General features: G+C 40.2%; 1 protein-coding gene across 2 annotated transcripts; it reads left to right on the forward strand.

Moving 5' to 3' along the window:
* Window positions 1–282: 282 nt before the first annotated feature.
* Window positions 283–14,014, forward strand: LOC309673618 (SERTA domain-containing protein 2-like; the record flags this gene model as incomplete). Of its 2 annotated transcripts, XM_082485449.1 has the most annotated exons (3): window positions 283–374; window positions 3,464–3,580; window positions 11,870–14,014. In XM_082485449.1, the coding sequence occupies one exon, from the start codon at window positions 11,874–11,876 to the stop codon at window positions 12,723–12,725; it is 852 nt and encodes a 283-aa protein (XP_082341575.1). In that variant the 3' UTR covers window positions 12,726–14,014. The 2 variants fall into 2 exon arrangements, with proteins under 2 accessions (XP_082341575.1, XP_082341576.1); XM_082485450.1 differs by lacking the exons at window positions 283–374; window positions 3,464–3,580 and adding an exon at window positions 7,515–7,579.
* Between the last annotated feature and the right edge of the window lie 1,831 nt (window positions 14,015–15,845).

Below are 15,845 nucleotides of genomic sequence, written 5' to 3' on the forward strand. Positions count from 1 at the left end.
CCAGATTTCTCATTGGAGTTGCCGCGGGGCCAGTCGGAGCCCCAACCCCTCCCGGCTCCCCGGCCAGTGGGAAAATGGTTGCTGGGCAGGTTGAAAGGATCGCTGGCCAATGGGAAGACGGCCAGCTGGCGGGCGCGGTGCACGCAGCCTTCTCCCTTCCCCCCCCCCCCCCCCTTCCTCCCCCGGCCACCACTGTGGGTGCCGCGGGCGGAGGGAAGGGCGGAGCGGAGGCTGTCGGGGCCCGGCGGGGGTGGCGCTCGCCTCCGCCTCCTCCCGGTCGGAGTCCCAGCCCCGCCGAAGGGAGCCCGGCCGGCTGGCTAGGGAGGGCACGGCAGGCTGCGAAGGAACGGGTCGGGGGGTTCCTTCGCTCCCAGGTGAGGCGTCGGGCAGGGTCGGGCGGCGGCTTTGAGGGAAGTGCCGTGAGGGGGCAGGGGGCGGGAGGGCAGCCCCCACCCTGCGCGGGCGAGGGGCTGGCGAGCTTGGGGGTAGGGAGACGACCTGGCGCCGGGGGAGGGCAGTGGCGGCCGCGGAGGGACGGTTGGGTAGGGTGGCTGGCCGAGGCGGGGGCAGTCGGAGACCCCCGAGGGGACGAGGGGTCCTGCCGGGGGGCGGGGGGGGAGGGGGAGCGCGGCAGGGCACGGTGGCCGGGCGAGGGGAGGGCGGGGGGACGGGGCGGCAGGCACAGGTGGGGAGGGATGGGGGGGGGGGGGGGGGGGGGGGGGAGTGTGGGCACGGCGGGCCCGGAGGAGTTACGGCGGGGGAGCGGGAGGGGGGCCCGGGGCCGGGAGGCCGGCGAGCAGGGCGCCAGGAGCGGGGACTGCGGTGGAAGTTGTTAGCGCAGTTATAATTAGCTTGGCCGGGGTCTCTGCTAAGCTCGGGGAGGAGGAAGGGGGAGGAGTGTAACTTTTCGCAGCTTGGGAAGCCCAAGGTTGTCTCCGGTTACCGCTGCCCGCAGCGGCGGGGGGAGGCGCGGGCGGGCGGGCGGCCGCCTGCAGGAAGCACCGACGAGTCTCCTTCCACAAAGGCCAAATGGTGGCGAGGCTCCCTCGGGCGCTGGCAGCGCTGGTGCGCTCGCAGGGGCGGCTGCAGGGAGGGTGGCGGGGAAGAGCCTTTCCCTCTTCGCCCCCCCCCCTTTCCCCCTCCCCGGATCGCAGCTGTTTAATCCTGGCAGTCGTGGTCGCTCCCACTCGGCAGTTGCGACTCTGTGTGCTCGCTGCAGTTACGGTGTTCTGTTTTTCGTGTTTTTTTTGTGTTTTTTTTTTGTTTTGTTTTGTTTTTAATCGCAGGTTTTGTTTTTCTGGGTAAACGTGCGTGTTAGTGTGAACTACGAGTAGGTGGATAAGACTGGAGGAGCGTAAGCTTGGTCTCTCTTACGCATATCCTAGATTCATCTCCCTAATAGATGCAGTTAATAATTTCTGCCCTAGATAGGCCTGGAATTTTTCAAACTACGTTGGAACAGCTCATTTCCAAAACCATAGGTAGAAGCCCTCTGCAGTAATTATTTTCTACTTTGTTTTTGATTCAGCAAAGATTCTTTAGTTGAGGTAGTTAACTGCAATACGGAAAGTACCATTAACATTGAAATTAAGGCTGTAATCTCACATTTCTAAAGTGACCCGTAAACAGGTACTAGGAAACTGCGAGGGAAGACTGTGGAAGAAAATGAAAGAAAAAATAGTCTTGCTGCACATAGTGATTTACAGCTACCATGTGTCTCCTATATTTTTAACAGATTGTAAAAACTGAACGTAGCAACCTTACCTCTGTACTTCTTCCTGACACTCGTCCCAGTGTGAAATCATATAGGAGAAAAATCATAACCTCAACAATTAATTTTGCAGGACTCCTTTAAAGTACATAACAAAGGAATTAAATTTGATAACTTCTTGGACTTCAGCTCCTTCTAGCAAAAGGTTGGACTTCTAAAATACAATTAAGAGTGTTAACTTTTATCAAATGCTTTTTGATTATTTTTTTTACTAAGGTGACGAAGTCTAAAACTTTTCAGCTTTTAGGATTCTTTAATGCTGAAAAGACTTAACATTCTAAAACATTTGTTCTTTTATATTTATTGTGTAGAAAATGCAATGAATGTACACTTCTCCCTGTGACCTAACAAGTACGCTTCAATAAAACTCAATAGTGACCTTCTGAAGTCCTGCTGTTTCAAAGCAAATAGGTTATGAATTTTCATTTGTCTATTTTTTTTTACTTTTGTATTTACAGATAGCGTGGATCTCCTTATGATAGGAACGAAGTCAGCTTCTAGAAGGAGGAGGGAGATATTAACATGTTTATTGCTGTTGGTTAGATTTGGCATTCTTAGGTCACAGGCATTTTACTGCTGTTTTACTGCATCTTTACAGTTCTAAGATTCTGTAAACAGAGGAGCCCTTTGCTAGCGTTAGGCTATGAGTTGCTATGTAAGATGAACTGTATTCATTTACTTGTCTGTCTGTCTAAATGTAAGGCTGCCTTTCACTATGTATTATTTTAAGATTTATAATGTAACATATGGACTCGTGGTCCTTGATCGTGAAGGATAAGTACTGATCCTCGCTCTTGTGGCAAATTTGTGAAGTAGTTGGTTTGCTCTAGTTGAGGGGCAGGTGTCTGTGTGTGTATGTATATTGTACACACAAACATGTTGAATACAGCCCAGGCAGTAGGCTGTTAGCCTGTATAAGGGCTTTAATTCTTGGAATTAAAAAACTTTGGTTCTTCAGGTGGAATTGAGGCCTCAAGAGCATGGATTATGCAGTTCCCTCCACATCTCCTAGCCTAGTCAATAGTTTACTTTCACTTCAGCCTTTTCACATTTCTTAAGAGTTTCCAGTGCCTTGATCAAATCCATGATTTAATGCATGTGGTCTCTAGCCAAACTGCAGATGTTGCTTTATCAGGGTTTTGTTGAAAATGATGCCGCACTGAATACTATATGCAGTCATAGGACATCCTGCCAGCTATACTGGTTTTGTCTATGCTGAAAATAAGGAAAGTTAGGGAATTTAATAAAAATCTAACTCCCTTTGCAGCCTGTAAATGTTAGGGGATAATTCTGAAATGTAAATCTTTACAGTTTATGGTATCGTCTCTCCTGATGTGTGATTTCTGAGATGATTTCAACTGTAAATCAGTGTTCAGTAACCTGAAGAAGTATCAATGCAAGTTCTTATCCTAAAGCCTAACACTTAGAGGATCAGCGTTCTATTCTGTAGTATTCATTTATGAAAGGTAATTTCCACGTTTTATGTGTTCACAGGTGAAACTATTAGGTCCTCTTATTTCAGTGTATTCATAAACTTTAGGGGTTTTATTCAGTTTAACTATTTTAGTAGGATGTAGAATAATTCATTTAAAAAGTTGTATATTGTGCTTAATACTTCTAGTTTAAAAAAAAAAAATCACATGGTAATGAAATGCTCTGGTTTTTTGTTTTTGCTTTGTTGTTCCCCTTAAGTCACATCATCCTACCTCGGTGGATGGCTTGGCCTCTTGAATAGTTCAAGACTCGTGGATGACCACACTTTATGCAAAATCTGGAATCTTCCTGCCTGGACTCTTCTGTTTTCTAAGGGTAAGTACTTCTATGTTTTTATGAAATCATGTCTTATGTGCGTAATAATCAGCTGTGGATGTTATTTTTCTGGGTTAGAATGGTAAACTGAAAAATAACTTTTAGAAATGGGGTATGTATTATAAAGTGAAGTGCTTCTGGCTTATGGAATAGTATAAGGTCTTTGATTTGAATGTTCTGAATTTGCATTGCTTTCTTTTTTTCTTTTATAGCAAGGAAGTACTATAATATAACAACTTAATGTTACTATAAGATCCCATTTCTTGGAAATTTGTTAACTAAGACCTCAATCTTATAGTGAGGTCCGCTGTTCATCTGCTGAAATTGAGTGTTACAGTTTTGTCTTGTGAGGAGAAGGCACTTTGAATACTGAAGAAAAGTTGTTGTGTGCTAGTGGGTTAAAGAAAATTTAAAGTGACTTCTGATTTGGTTATTGAAAATTATTAACCTAAATATCCCATACAGAGAGCTAGAGTAAATGCATGATCCTCTATGAGGAAAATAGAGCTTTTTTTTTTTTTTTTTTTCCCCTTGGTTGCTTTTACTGTTAGTAGTTTTTCTGTTAAAGTATGGGCATGCTGATTTGATATAGTTAATAAGCTATAACTTTTGTTATTAATGTATCTTTATTTAAGTCACTGTAACCCTAAAATACCTGTCAGTGTTATGTAGTTGAATATATCCAGCATCTCTGTGTTTGAAGTAAATAGATACTGTAAAGAAACCAGATTAAGAGCTGTTCAGTTGGTTAGAACAAACTGTGAAGAGGTATATCATCGCACTTGCAGTTCTTATGATCATTTCTCTCTCCAGTGAGATACCTTGGTGGAACCCTGGTGGTTTGGTTCTTGTTGTTTGGATTCCTTTATATTCTCATTTAATTACTGTTTAGTGTTACTATGAGAGTTTCTAGATCCAGTAACTCTTGACCATGTGTTAGCTTTTGCTAGCTATTATTGATCCTTAGTTTAAACGATTCCAGGCCCTTCTGCTAAAAAAAAAAAAATCCACCCAAAATTCCTGAAAAATAATCTGCTCAACACTACACCTGTAAGCTTTATTTGTGAATACAGAGCCAAATACACAAGTGTAGAGCACTAGAGGAAGGAGAAGAGTGCAGTGGTTTAGTTTGTTTTCTTTTAAGGATGGAAGTTTCTCTCTACCTGATGCTGGTACTGCCTCAGCAGCTTTCTATATTAGCCCCTAGTGATAGATACCAGCTGCTGAGAATATGGCTCATTTACTGTTGTAAACAGCCCAGATCCACTTGTTTCAGCTTGTGGTAGGTACACATCCTAACAGAAGAGCTTCTTCTCCAGAGTAAAATGTTGTGGTAATTTGTAAAGCAAAGCTCTTATCAGTGCTTTGTGAAATAAAATGGGAGTAAGGAACTTGGGGAGATGTCCTTTAAGTGCAGGAATTTTCTAGACCCATTAGACATAGCATAAACAGGTTGGGGGCAGGGGGGTCAAACTAACTTTTAAATCAAGGTAAAATTTACTCCTGAGTGCTTTGTAAACATCATTGCAGCTCCTAAAATATTAGTGTATGATACATATTTATTCTGTGCTTCCACAAATAGTGAAGTGACACTGGGAAGGTTATGAATTCAGACTAATTCTGTGCTAGGCTCAGTATTCCTCTCATTCCTTTCCTCTACTTAATGAATACTATTCAGCCTACCCTTATTTTCAAAATGTGGGAAAGGATGTTAGGTACATCCATAGGTGTGGGGTTTCTTTTCCCCATGTGGTTTGGTTTAGAGGGGAGTGTGTGTCTGTTTTGGAGTTTGTGGGTTTTTTGTTGTGTTTTTTGTTTTGTTTTGTTTTTTAAAGTCTGAATAGTAGCATATTTTGGTTCTGTGTTCCAGTTGCTTTAGTAGTAACAGACTTAGGTGTATTATAGGTCAGGATTTTGTGATCAAAAAGTTGACGTTAATTATCCCTTCTTTGCGCAGCGATTTTTCTGGTCGTTTCTAACTCCTATAAAGAAGTTGTTACATAGGAGTTTAGGTATAGAATCATAGAATTGTCGAGGTTAGAAGAGACCCTTGGGATCATCGAGTCCAACCATCTACCCTACTCTACAAAGTTCTCCCCTACACCATATCCCCCCAACACCACATCTAAATGTCTCTTAAACGCATCCAGGGATGGTGACTCAACCACCTCCCTGGGCAGTCTATTCCAATGCCTGACCACTCTTTCTGTGAAAAATTCTTTCCTAATATTCAGTCTAAATCTACCCTGTTGGAGCTTGAAGCCATTCCCTCTTGTTCTGTCATTAATTACCTGTGAGAAGAGACCAGCACCAGCCTCTCTACAGTGTCCTTTCAAGTAGTTGTAGAGAGTGATGAGGTCTCCTTTCAGCCTCCTCCTCCTCAAACTCAACAGTCCCGGCTCCTTCAACTGCTCTTCATATGATTTGTTTTCATATGATTTGTATGGGTGTAAGCTGGTAGGACTGCACTCCTCCCTGTATGCACACGTTTAGCCACTTGTGCCTTCTCTAGCAGTTACTCATCTTGGCTAAACTGGGGCAGGGCTGGGGGTGGGTGGGTGGGGAGGCAATGGACTTGAATACATTTTTGTGTATTTCAAAGTGTCTTCAGGTCCAAATTACTTTATACTTCGGTGTTTTTTAAGGTGTTTAATCCTACTTCCCTCGCTTCCTCTTAGTTTTTGCTAACAGCCAAGATGTGATGTTATGGGGATCTCCAACACTTGCTGAGGACACCAGATCAGAGAGACTGTTCTGTGTAGTCTTGACAGCTTACTGTGTTACGCAAGTCATGTTTAAGTGATCAGTGTTAAGTCCAGATGGGAGGAAAGGATTTATGCTGTGTCTGTTAACTGTACCTTCAGCCTTACCTTTTTCTTGTGCAGCTTCTTAGGCGTGCAATACTAGTCAAGAGCCAGTCTGCTACTTAATTAAAACTATTCATGAAGTTGCATTGCTGAAGCTAAAACGTATGTTTGGTAGGGGAAAGGTTATGATTAAAAATAGTATGGGGCATACATCAAATAATTCTGGGAAATAGCAGTAACTGTAGGGATGTTTGTCTTCCTTCGCACTTCCTGCAGATAGATGTGCGCTTGTGAAACCTGTGTCCATGGAAGAGAGGGGAGAGCAGAAAATCAGGTTATCAGCTTCGGTCAAGTCACTAATGCAAGTTTACAATCCAAAGAGACTTCTGATTTTACTGTTACATGCTTTCTACAGTTACGAGCCAAAGGGGAGACTTTGAAAGGGAATTACCCAAATTAAAATAGCAAGTAGTCTCTAATTTTGATTTTAATACTTGAGTTGCATTACTGAAAACTAGACAGGCAGCTTTCACTCACGAGGTGCTTAGACCAATTCAAATCTGATATTTCTGTCCCACAAGAAAAAGTAACTTATCGCTTTGAGACAGTCTTAAGCTGAAAAATGCAACACTGTGGCTGTATCAAAAGGATCAAGCAAGTCTGAATTTAGTAATTCCTAAAAAGAAAAGCCAGAAGGGACCACTATCAATCAGCTGATTTTGACCTGTGTAGTGCAGGCCAAGTACTTTATTGATGATCTCGCTATTTAAATGTATTCTTTAATGGTAAACTAGTAACTCCTGTGCAGTTGACTATAGTGCTCATTCTGTGCATGAAAAGTTCAAGTTTGGACAATACTAACTGTGGCAGTTGTGTTTTATATACTCATGTTTTTTTGAAGCTTTTCTCTACTGAAAATTAAAGCTCTGTGTGGTTCTGAGTTCTAAACATTGTTTAACTTGCTCTTAAAACCTTTTTTGGAAGGTGAGGAAATTAAGACGTAGTTTGCCCAGATAGAAGTAATTGAGGGTTTTCACATGCTGTATTCTTCTTTGTGACTGTTTCCAGCTGTACTTCCTAACCATGTGTCAGTGGCAGCTGCACTGCACTATCAGACCCTGTGACAGATGGAGCTGTGTTTTTCCTCTGAAATGGTGGCACGAGTCCTGTATTGTCCACAACATATCGCAATGTCAATTTTTCTTGGTAGCCTGGAATGTCTCTTCTGAGTAGCTGCACGTTCTGACTAGGCCTGTTTGTTTGGTATTCTGCATGGATTTGCCAGCCAGGGACGTGCCTCTTCCCTCTTCAGTTTTTTCAAACTCTGCTACGGTGTAGGGTTACAGTGCATGGATGCTGCTTTCCATCTTAGCAGGGAGGAGTTTCTATGAAATGTCCTCCATGGAACTGGAAGGAACTGAAGAACATACTGTCAGGGGCAGAATTTCTCTGTACAGACTCCTTTGTAGTTCAGTGATGTAGATGGAGAGTTTGGCATTCCTAAACATTGAGTTCACTTTGCTTCCTTTTCTCTATATCTGCAAAATAATTTTAATTAAAAAAGCATTCTGCCATAAATGGCCTGTGGCTCAGTTTGCATTACAATAATGAGAGAAGATGAGAAAACGCCAGAAAAAAATTATTGACTTGTGGTGTTCCTCATTGTTCTTGGTTTTTTCATGACAAAAGATTCTAAAACAGAGCATCTGAACTAAAAAAAAAAAAAATAAAAAAAAAATGGTTGTTGAACTTTAAGAAAAAGTTCAAGAGGATGACTTACAGCTTGCCTCTTCTATTATTGAACAGCTATGTATAGACCTCACATTTGAAGTTGGCATAAACTTTAATTTTTGTTTGGTTTATTTACTTACAAATTACAGAGTTATCAGATTGGCACGTGTTACTTGATCCAATTTTTCAAGATCCGAGTAGGTTCCTGGAATTAGGCTGGGCTAAGGAGAGTGCTGTCTGTAGACACTCTTTTGTATTTTAATATGCCCAAGTTGTGCTTCTTTGAACTGACAGCTGTGCAGCAGTCAGTAATACAGGACTGTCTGGGCAAGGTGGCATGGATTTTTGCATGGACTTCTGTTTGTTTTTCGGTTTTCCTTAGTACCAAAAATTGAAGAGTGGGGAGCACTGCACAATTAAATAATGTGACCAACATCTGATATTGTAAAGTAATGCTATCGAAAGAGAGCATTTGACTGGTTTCTGAATTTTGGGTTTGGGATGTGTGTGTTAATATGCAATGTTACAAAAGGACAAATTACTTAGCAAATGCAAAGTAGTTTGTTAAAGATATGACCCCGTCAGAAATTCTTACGCTAAAAAGTAAAGCAAAAGGCCTGATAAAATGTAGATTAGCTGGTAACAAAGGGGCTTTGTATCTTTTGTAGGTCAGCAGCTGAGTGTGTTTGACAAGAACTGAAATTTAATGTCTCCTGTAGAAACCATGACACTAGTCATTTTTAAATCCACTGTACCGTGGTACTCAGGTTTTCATTAGCCTCTTCCAAATTTTTACGTAACCTCTGAAGTCTTATGGATCCTTGCAAGGGCAGAATTTGTAAAATGTAAGATTGGAGTGTGCTTGTGTATTAAAAAATAATTTTTGACATCTAGAGAATGGGAACTGTGTTACGTAGAAACATTTTAAGTTGGAGCAAATAATGTTTCTTGCACTTGATTTTTATAGTTCAGAGTGCTGTCATGCTCAAGCTTTGTTACATATTTCTAGATTGCTCCGGGACAAATTTAATGAAGGAAACTTGAGGAATGAAAAGGAGAGTGTCTGCATATATGAGCATGAAATATTTAGTCTAATTAGACTACTGTATGAATTTAAAAGTTAAACATTTCATTTTAAGTTGTTGTGATATCACATATACTCACATATGATAGTTTGCTTGCTCTTTAAGCTTGCTTACAGAATTTAAATACTACCCCATTTTTGAAATGCTAGAAACTCATATTATTTACACGATACAAATAAATGTCTTGTCTTCCCTGTGTGTCTAACAAAGTGTAAATATATATTTTTAAAAGCAGTAAATTGCCAAAGCCAAGCATTCTGAATGTATAAAATGTCAGAATTACTGTTCCCTGTATGGTCTTAATTTTATTCCCTTGTGAGTGTGAATTTTGGTCTGCTTTAATTAGTTAGTGGAGAGAAAAACAAACTAGCGTTAAGTGTATGGGAAGGATGGTGCTTAGTGGACAAATATACATCAAAATGGCTATTTTTATTCATTACAGTAATGGGTAATGCCTTAGGTAGTACACAACATTTAAATGCTACTTGAAAAGGACAGTTGATTTTATTGTTAGTTTTCTATGATTTGCAGACACTTAATTGTCTTCATGATATGTTATGAGTTGGTAGATTTATATTTGTCTGACATACACTCACACACAGTGCCCCCAAAAATACTTATTATATTTGATGCCTGAACTTTGTATCCAGATTTCTGCTTATTTTGTTTGCAGTGGAGTGCTCAGTACTGTGTGGTTCTGTTTGCTCTAAGTGGGGTGCTGGAATGAGGGAGTGTGATGTACGATAAGTGTGAGAAGATCACCTAAGTGAACAGGCACACCACATCCAGACATCTTGTGTTTTCGAAAGAGATTCAGCTGGTGCTGTGGCAGTTTAGCAGAAAATTTTGGAGTAAAACAGACTTGCAAAGTAAAAAAAAAAAAAAAAAAGTAGTGCTGGTTAAATTACAAGTAATTAAAGTGTTTTGGTTTTGTTTTTTTAATAGTGAAAGTGTTAGTAAACTGAATGATAGGCCAAACTACAACCTGTTATATAAAAATGCACTTTTATGACAAATTTTATTTCACCTAGGTATGTCCTTAAAAAAAAAAAAGAGTGGGTATGATTGAGAAGCCTTAAACTTTAACTCCTTCACCAACTAACTGTGTTTTCCTGTGCGTCTTACTGAGCAGTATGCACTGCTTACTTACTTTCTGTTCCTCCAGAGGAGCTGAGTTTTCCGGCAGCCTTGTCTAGGCAGATGGATGTAGCCATGGAGCCCTGCAGTGCTTCCTGCAGATCTGGAGAAACCCCAGAAGTAAAAGAGGCTTTATCGTGCTGCCATCTCCTTGTCCCCAAAAGTCTAGCAACAGGCTAGCAGCTGGCAGCTGCTGCAATCAGCTGAGCTGCTGCTGGCAATATCCAGTGCTCACATGAAAAGGAAGTTGGGAGGCCCTCTGCAGCATGCAGGGTCCGGATCACTGCGTATGAAGGATCTGCCCATAATCTGCCACTGGGTGTCTAATTTATGATTGCTTTTTTTTTTAATTGTTTGGGAGTGAGGTGTCTATTCCATGGACACATCAAGATGTGTGTGTAATCAAGATTTTACCGGTGTTTCCTGTTCATTATATACCCCTTTTCTGTGTTTATCCAAGTGGTTGCGTAGTGCTTGTTGTCCCTAATAGAACACTTTTTATTTTTAATGGTAACTGCAAAGTATCCTTGTTTGGATCATGTGTATTTAAGGTGTGCGTGCATATGGATTTTTCTGTACCACAGTGTTCCAGACCTACCATATTTCAATGCAACAGCAAACAAACCAGACTGAAAGCAATTAAATTCTATTTCTTTTTGTTACTTACCAAAATTGGTCACTTTTAAAATGCCATTTAATAGCCTCCTGCTGGATGTCCTTAGTGTTAAGTTAAGCAGGTTGTGAAGCAGCAGCCATGAGGAGTGATCTTCATTCAGTGAACTCTAGCCCAGCCAGATTTTCTCCCACCATTTAGCTAAACTACTAAGCTATGGAATGGATATAAAGATCCCATGGGAGGCCCTGTTGTTGGTCTATCTGGGTGGTTCAGCTGTAGTAAAACAACTTTCAGTCACCAAAAAAGAGGGAGAAATGAGTTCTATAGAGAGCTTTCAAAGACACTGAGCAAGACATGAAGAATAACTTAATTAGACAAAAATGAGTGTTGAAACTAACTTTAAAATCTTACTGACTGTACCTAGTAATGAAAGTTAAAATAAAGATGTTGGAATATTTTGTATAGCTATTATAGTTTTTAGTATAACCATCTATTTTGTTTCATGTGGACGTTCAGATATTTCTCATTAATGAATTTTTGTATGCTATATAATTTAAGTGGATAAAGGCTAAAAAGTTCACCTGTTAGTTTTTTAATAATTCATATTCTCATAGCAGAGTTAAAAGTAAACCTTAAAACCAAAGCTTAGAAGTATATAGATTTTTTTAAAAACCAGTTACTATATTTTTCATGGTTTTTCAAAGTTGTGAAACAATAGATCTGGAAAGTGTATCTTATCAATGAAAGCACTATCTTGTGTAGGATTTTATTCTGTCTTTCAGTATTCTATGGCATTAGACTCTAAGTTAATCAAGACATTGTATGCTATAGACTTTTCAAAAGTGTCTGTTGAGATCTTGCAGAAGAAGCAATAAGTCTTGCCCAAGGTTAATTCATAATTTCTGTCTTCCAGGTTCATGTTGGGGAGAGGTCTAAAACGCAAGCTGAGTGACTATGAGGAGAACATGGCTGGTCTCTCGAGTGCCTTTGATTCCAGTCGAAATCTGCCCTATCCGCTTAAGAGGCAGTTGGTGCTTAATATGTGCCTCACCAAGTTGCAGACATACAAAATGCTGGTGGAACCGAACTTGCACCGCTCTGTCCTCATAGCCAACACAGTACGGCAAATTCAAGAGGAAATGAGACAAGAGAGTAATCAGCAGCCAATTAATGTCTGCCCTGGCATTACTCCTAGTTCTCACAGCTACGCAGGGATGGAGTCATCTGGGATTTCTCTTCAGTTGCCTTCAGGTGTTAGTCAGCAAGAGTCTAACTGTTGCAACTTGCGGTCTGTAGAAGACCCAATTGAAAATAGCCTGCTGATAGTTTCAGATGATGATATGTCATCTGCTATTTCATCTATTCTGAAGGATTTAGACTTTGTAGAAGATATAAGCCCACCTACTTGCCTGGTTCCTACTGGAGATGACCAGCCAAAGTTTCCAGAAAATACTGGTCTAAAACTAGAAGATGATAGACAGGATTTGAAGGGAGCTGAATGCGTGTTTGGTTCCTTTGAGATTTCAAATTCAACTAGTTACTTGAAGGATTTGGCAATAGATGACATTTTTGAAGATATTGACACTTCCATGTATGATTCAGACTTTTGTTGCCCTCCACTAATGCCGCCCAGACAACCATCTCTTGCTACCGAAGAACCGTTGAAAACCTTTCCATCTTGTAATTCTTCTTCGGCGGGCAACATTCAGATATGTAGAACAGATCTGAGTGAGCTGGACCACATCATGGAAATTCTGGTTGGATCCTGATACTTGTTTTACCCAAAGATACTTTTTAACTGCCACTTTCATCTGGTTTCAGGATAAAAGCCACTGGAAAAGTTGTAAAGCATTCTTTTAAAAGACAAGCTAAGAATAATTTGTCCAGAGTGGGATTTTCTAAATAATTCCAAAATTTATAAACCAAAAAAGTGGCAGATTTTTTTTTAAAAAAGAAATATTTATTTATCAGAACTGTGCAATCATCTTTTTCCTTCCAGGGTGTATGTGGAACAATAGGCACATACCCTTATCACCCCTCATGCCTCTTTCAATAAACTTTTTTATGTGCAATTTTTAATTTGTCAGAAGAATTTACATGCAAAACAAATTTCATATGAGATGATCTTTTACAAAGCCTCCACTTTATTTTTAATATCAGAGTCTATGCCAAGTTGGCATACATCAAGTTGCATAGTTGGATTGCATGGATTGCAGATGCATTACTAGAGATGGGTATATTTTAAAAATGGGACACACTTTGCTTTCTTTTGGTCGGAAAAGCAGATCAAGACACTTGTCAACAAAGTCTCGCATTTTCTAAAGCATTCAGAACTATTTATTTTTGTAAATTTTATAGTCTTTCTACATTTTACTACGTTATTTCATCATAGTTCAAATATAATGGACTTCTAGTTGGATGTGTTTAGCACTACCTCTGAGCTGAAATGCTTTAACTCTTTCCAGTGCTTCGTCTAAGACTGCAGATCTTTTTGTTTCTATTTTTTCTGGGGGAAAGTTCTTCTAACTCATTAAGCTGATCCTTTGACAGTGACCTAGCTGATTTGTGAAATCAAGGGTATTCAATGTTTAAAAACTTTTAAGTATTTACAAATGTAATTTATATGTAGATTGTGCAATTTAACATTTTTCTGTCAGTATTACGTGCTTAGATTTTGAATAATCTCGGCGTTCTTTAAATTAAAACTTACTATGTACAGGTAGCTTTTTAATCTGTTTTGGAAAACACTGTCCTTCAACCCTGCTTTCACTACAAAGTTTAAGATAACTTTTATGTGCAATATTATTTAAAATGATACATTTGTATACCTGGCATTGTGGAAAGCAGCGCTTCAAACTTAAGACTTCTAGCACCTTTGGAGGATACTCGAGAGCATCAACATTTCTGTATCCTTTAAGAGACAAAGTTGAGAACACTTCTTACTACACCAGTGCTTACTGCTTTGAATTACTCCCGAAATGCTCATTGGTTTGTGGTGGGTTGGTGCTGGTGACCAAGTACCATCTTGCAGCTGGGTGAGAGCTCAGGGGTCTGATGGCTCAGATGCAGCGCAGGGGCGTGGGTGGGCTTTGGGAGCATCGTGATGGTCGCTGCTGCTGCTGCAGGTTGTACTGGGGAAGGAGGGGTGGGTGTATATGGCAGGTGTGTGTACAAGTGTATGTAAGCGCACTCATTGAAGGAAGATGAAATTTGCAGTGGGAATTACTTTTCCATGAGACAGTTCAGATACTGTGTTTCAGCTGGAACTGAGGTCTGTAGTGATCCTTGCTATCGTCTTCTGAACTATACACTTGCACATTAGTTTTTGGTTGTGCTTTTTTTTGTTTTTTAATTATAAAACTTTTACTTTGTTCTTGAAAGCTGCACCACCTGTCTTGTAAGAAAGCTTGCAGTTGTAAAAGCTTTGCTTTGGTTTGTTGTTTTTTGGGTTTGTTTTCTTTTTTTGTTGTTCTGCTGAGACTTTTCATGAATGGGGGCATCGGCAGAGGAAAAAAATGTTGCCTGTGTGTTGCATCTCACAGAAGTTGAAATCCTGGCCCTATTGAAGGGGCCAGGGTGTCACTATTTCTAGTCTTAACTGATGCTGTGGCACCCCTACCTTGTGCAGAGATCTCCCTTTTTTTACTGTGACTGTTGTGGTTAACAGTTAGCTGCCGATACAATTTGGTATCCCAAACCAATGGAGAACCAGTTCAGGTCACATCCTCGCAGCCATCTGGGTTGTTTAGCAACCGAAGGGTATAAATGTATTTATATGCATATAATGTATTGATTCTAATATAAAACTTCTGATCTAAAGTATTTTGAATTGCTGGATAAAGGGATTTGTTTGAAGAGTGTATAAATAATTCTTGAAGAGGTACAGCTTCAGAATGTACACAGATTGTGCATTGTGTATAGACTACTCTGGCTTTTCCTCAGCCTCTACTTTTGTATTAAAGATATGACTGAATAAATCCTTGAACTATTAAGGGCCTTCTGCACTGTGATGAAGCAGAGTTGTGGTTAAAAATGTCTTTAAATTCAGTGATGAGGAATAAAATAAAAAGACTGCATCTAATTTCTTTTTGCATTTGAAAATAATGAAATGTTACTATGCAGTAAAGATATTTTGGTATGAAAATTGTATCATGTAGCAAATAGTGACCACTTAATAAATCCACTTATCACTTTGCAGCCCCTACAGAAGCATAAGAGAAGACAACTTCCTTTTCAGCATTTACACGCTGAAGTTTTTTGTATATTCCAGAAATAGATTAAATTGTTGGTAGATGTTTTATCAACAATTCAAAATGCAATTTTTGTTCAAGTGCTTGCTACGAAGGTCTGTTTCTAATTGGTTGCTTGCATCACAGTGCCAAGACCATAAGCTGATACGTAATGCAGTTCGGTTATGTATGGAATTATGTGCAAAGGGAAATTTAATTTTTAAATATGCACAAACTAATTTTAAAATCCTTCCATGTAAAATGAAGTTAGAGGCTAGTTGTGGTGGACCTATTTATTGTATGTTTGGAAATAAAAGCCACAGTTTTGCAGTTTAACCGTTTGTATTTTGAAGTCTTCAGTATTTGACTTTCAAAAACAAAACAAAAAACCTGTGGTACCTTGCCACTCTTCATTTTGTCTTTTACTCACGAAGATGGAATGTTTTCCCTCGCTTTTATATTATATTTATTTTTTTCTTCCTTTCTCCCTGGAAATACAAAATACCTTACACAGCTTCGCATACCCTTTGTGCATCCTGTCCCCAGGAACAGGGGATGGCCGTTGGAGCATTGCTTCCAGCCGATGGGGTGGGGGGATTCCTGCTGTGAAGAGGTGACAGATGTTTGTCAGCACTGAGCTGCCCTGTGTAGTCTTCCCAA

This window comes from Vanellus vanellus, assembly GCF_965231255.1.
Source record: "Vanellus vanellus genome assembly, chromosome: 6".
NCBI lineage: Eukaryota > Metazoa > Chordata > Aves > Charadriiformes > Charadriidae > Vanellus > Vanellus vanellus.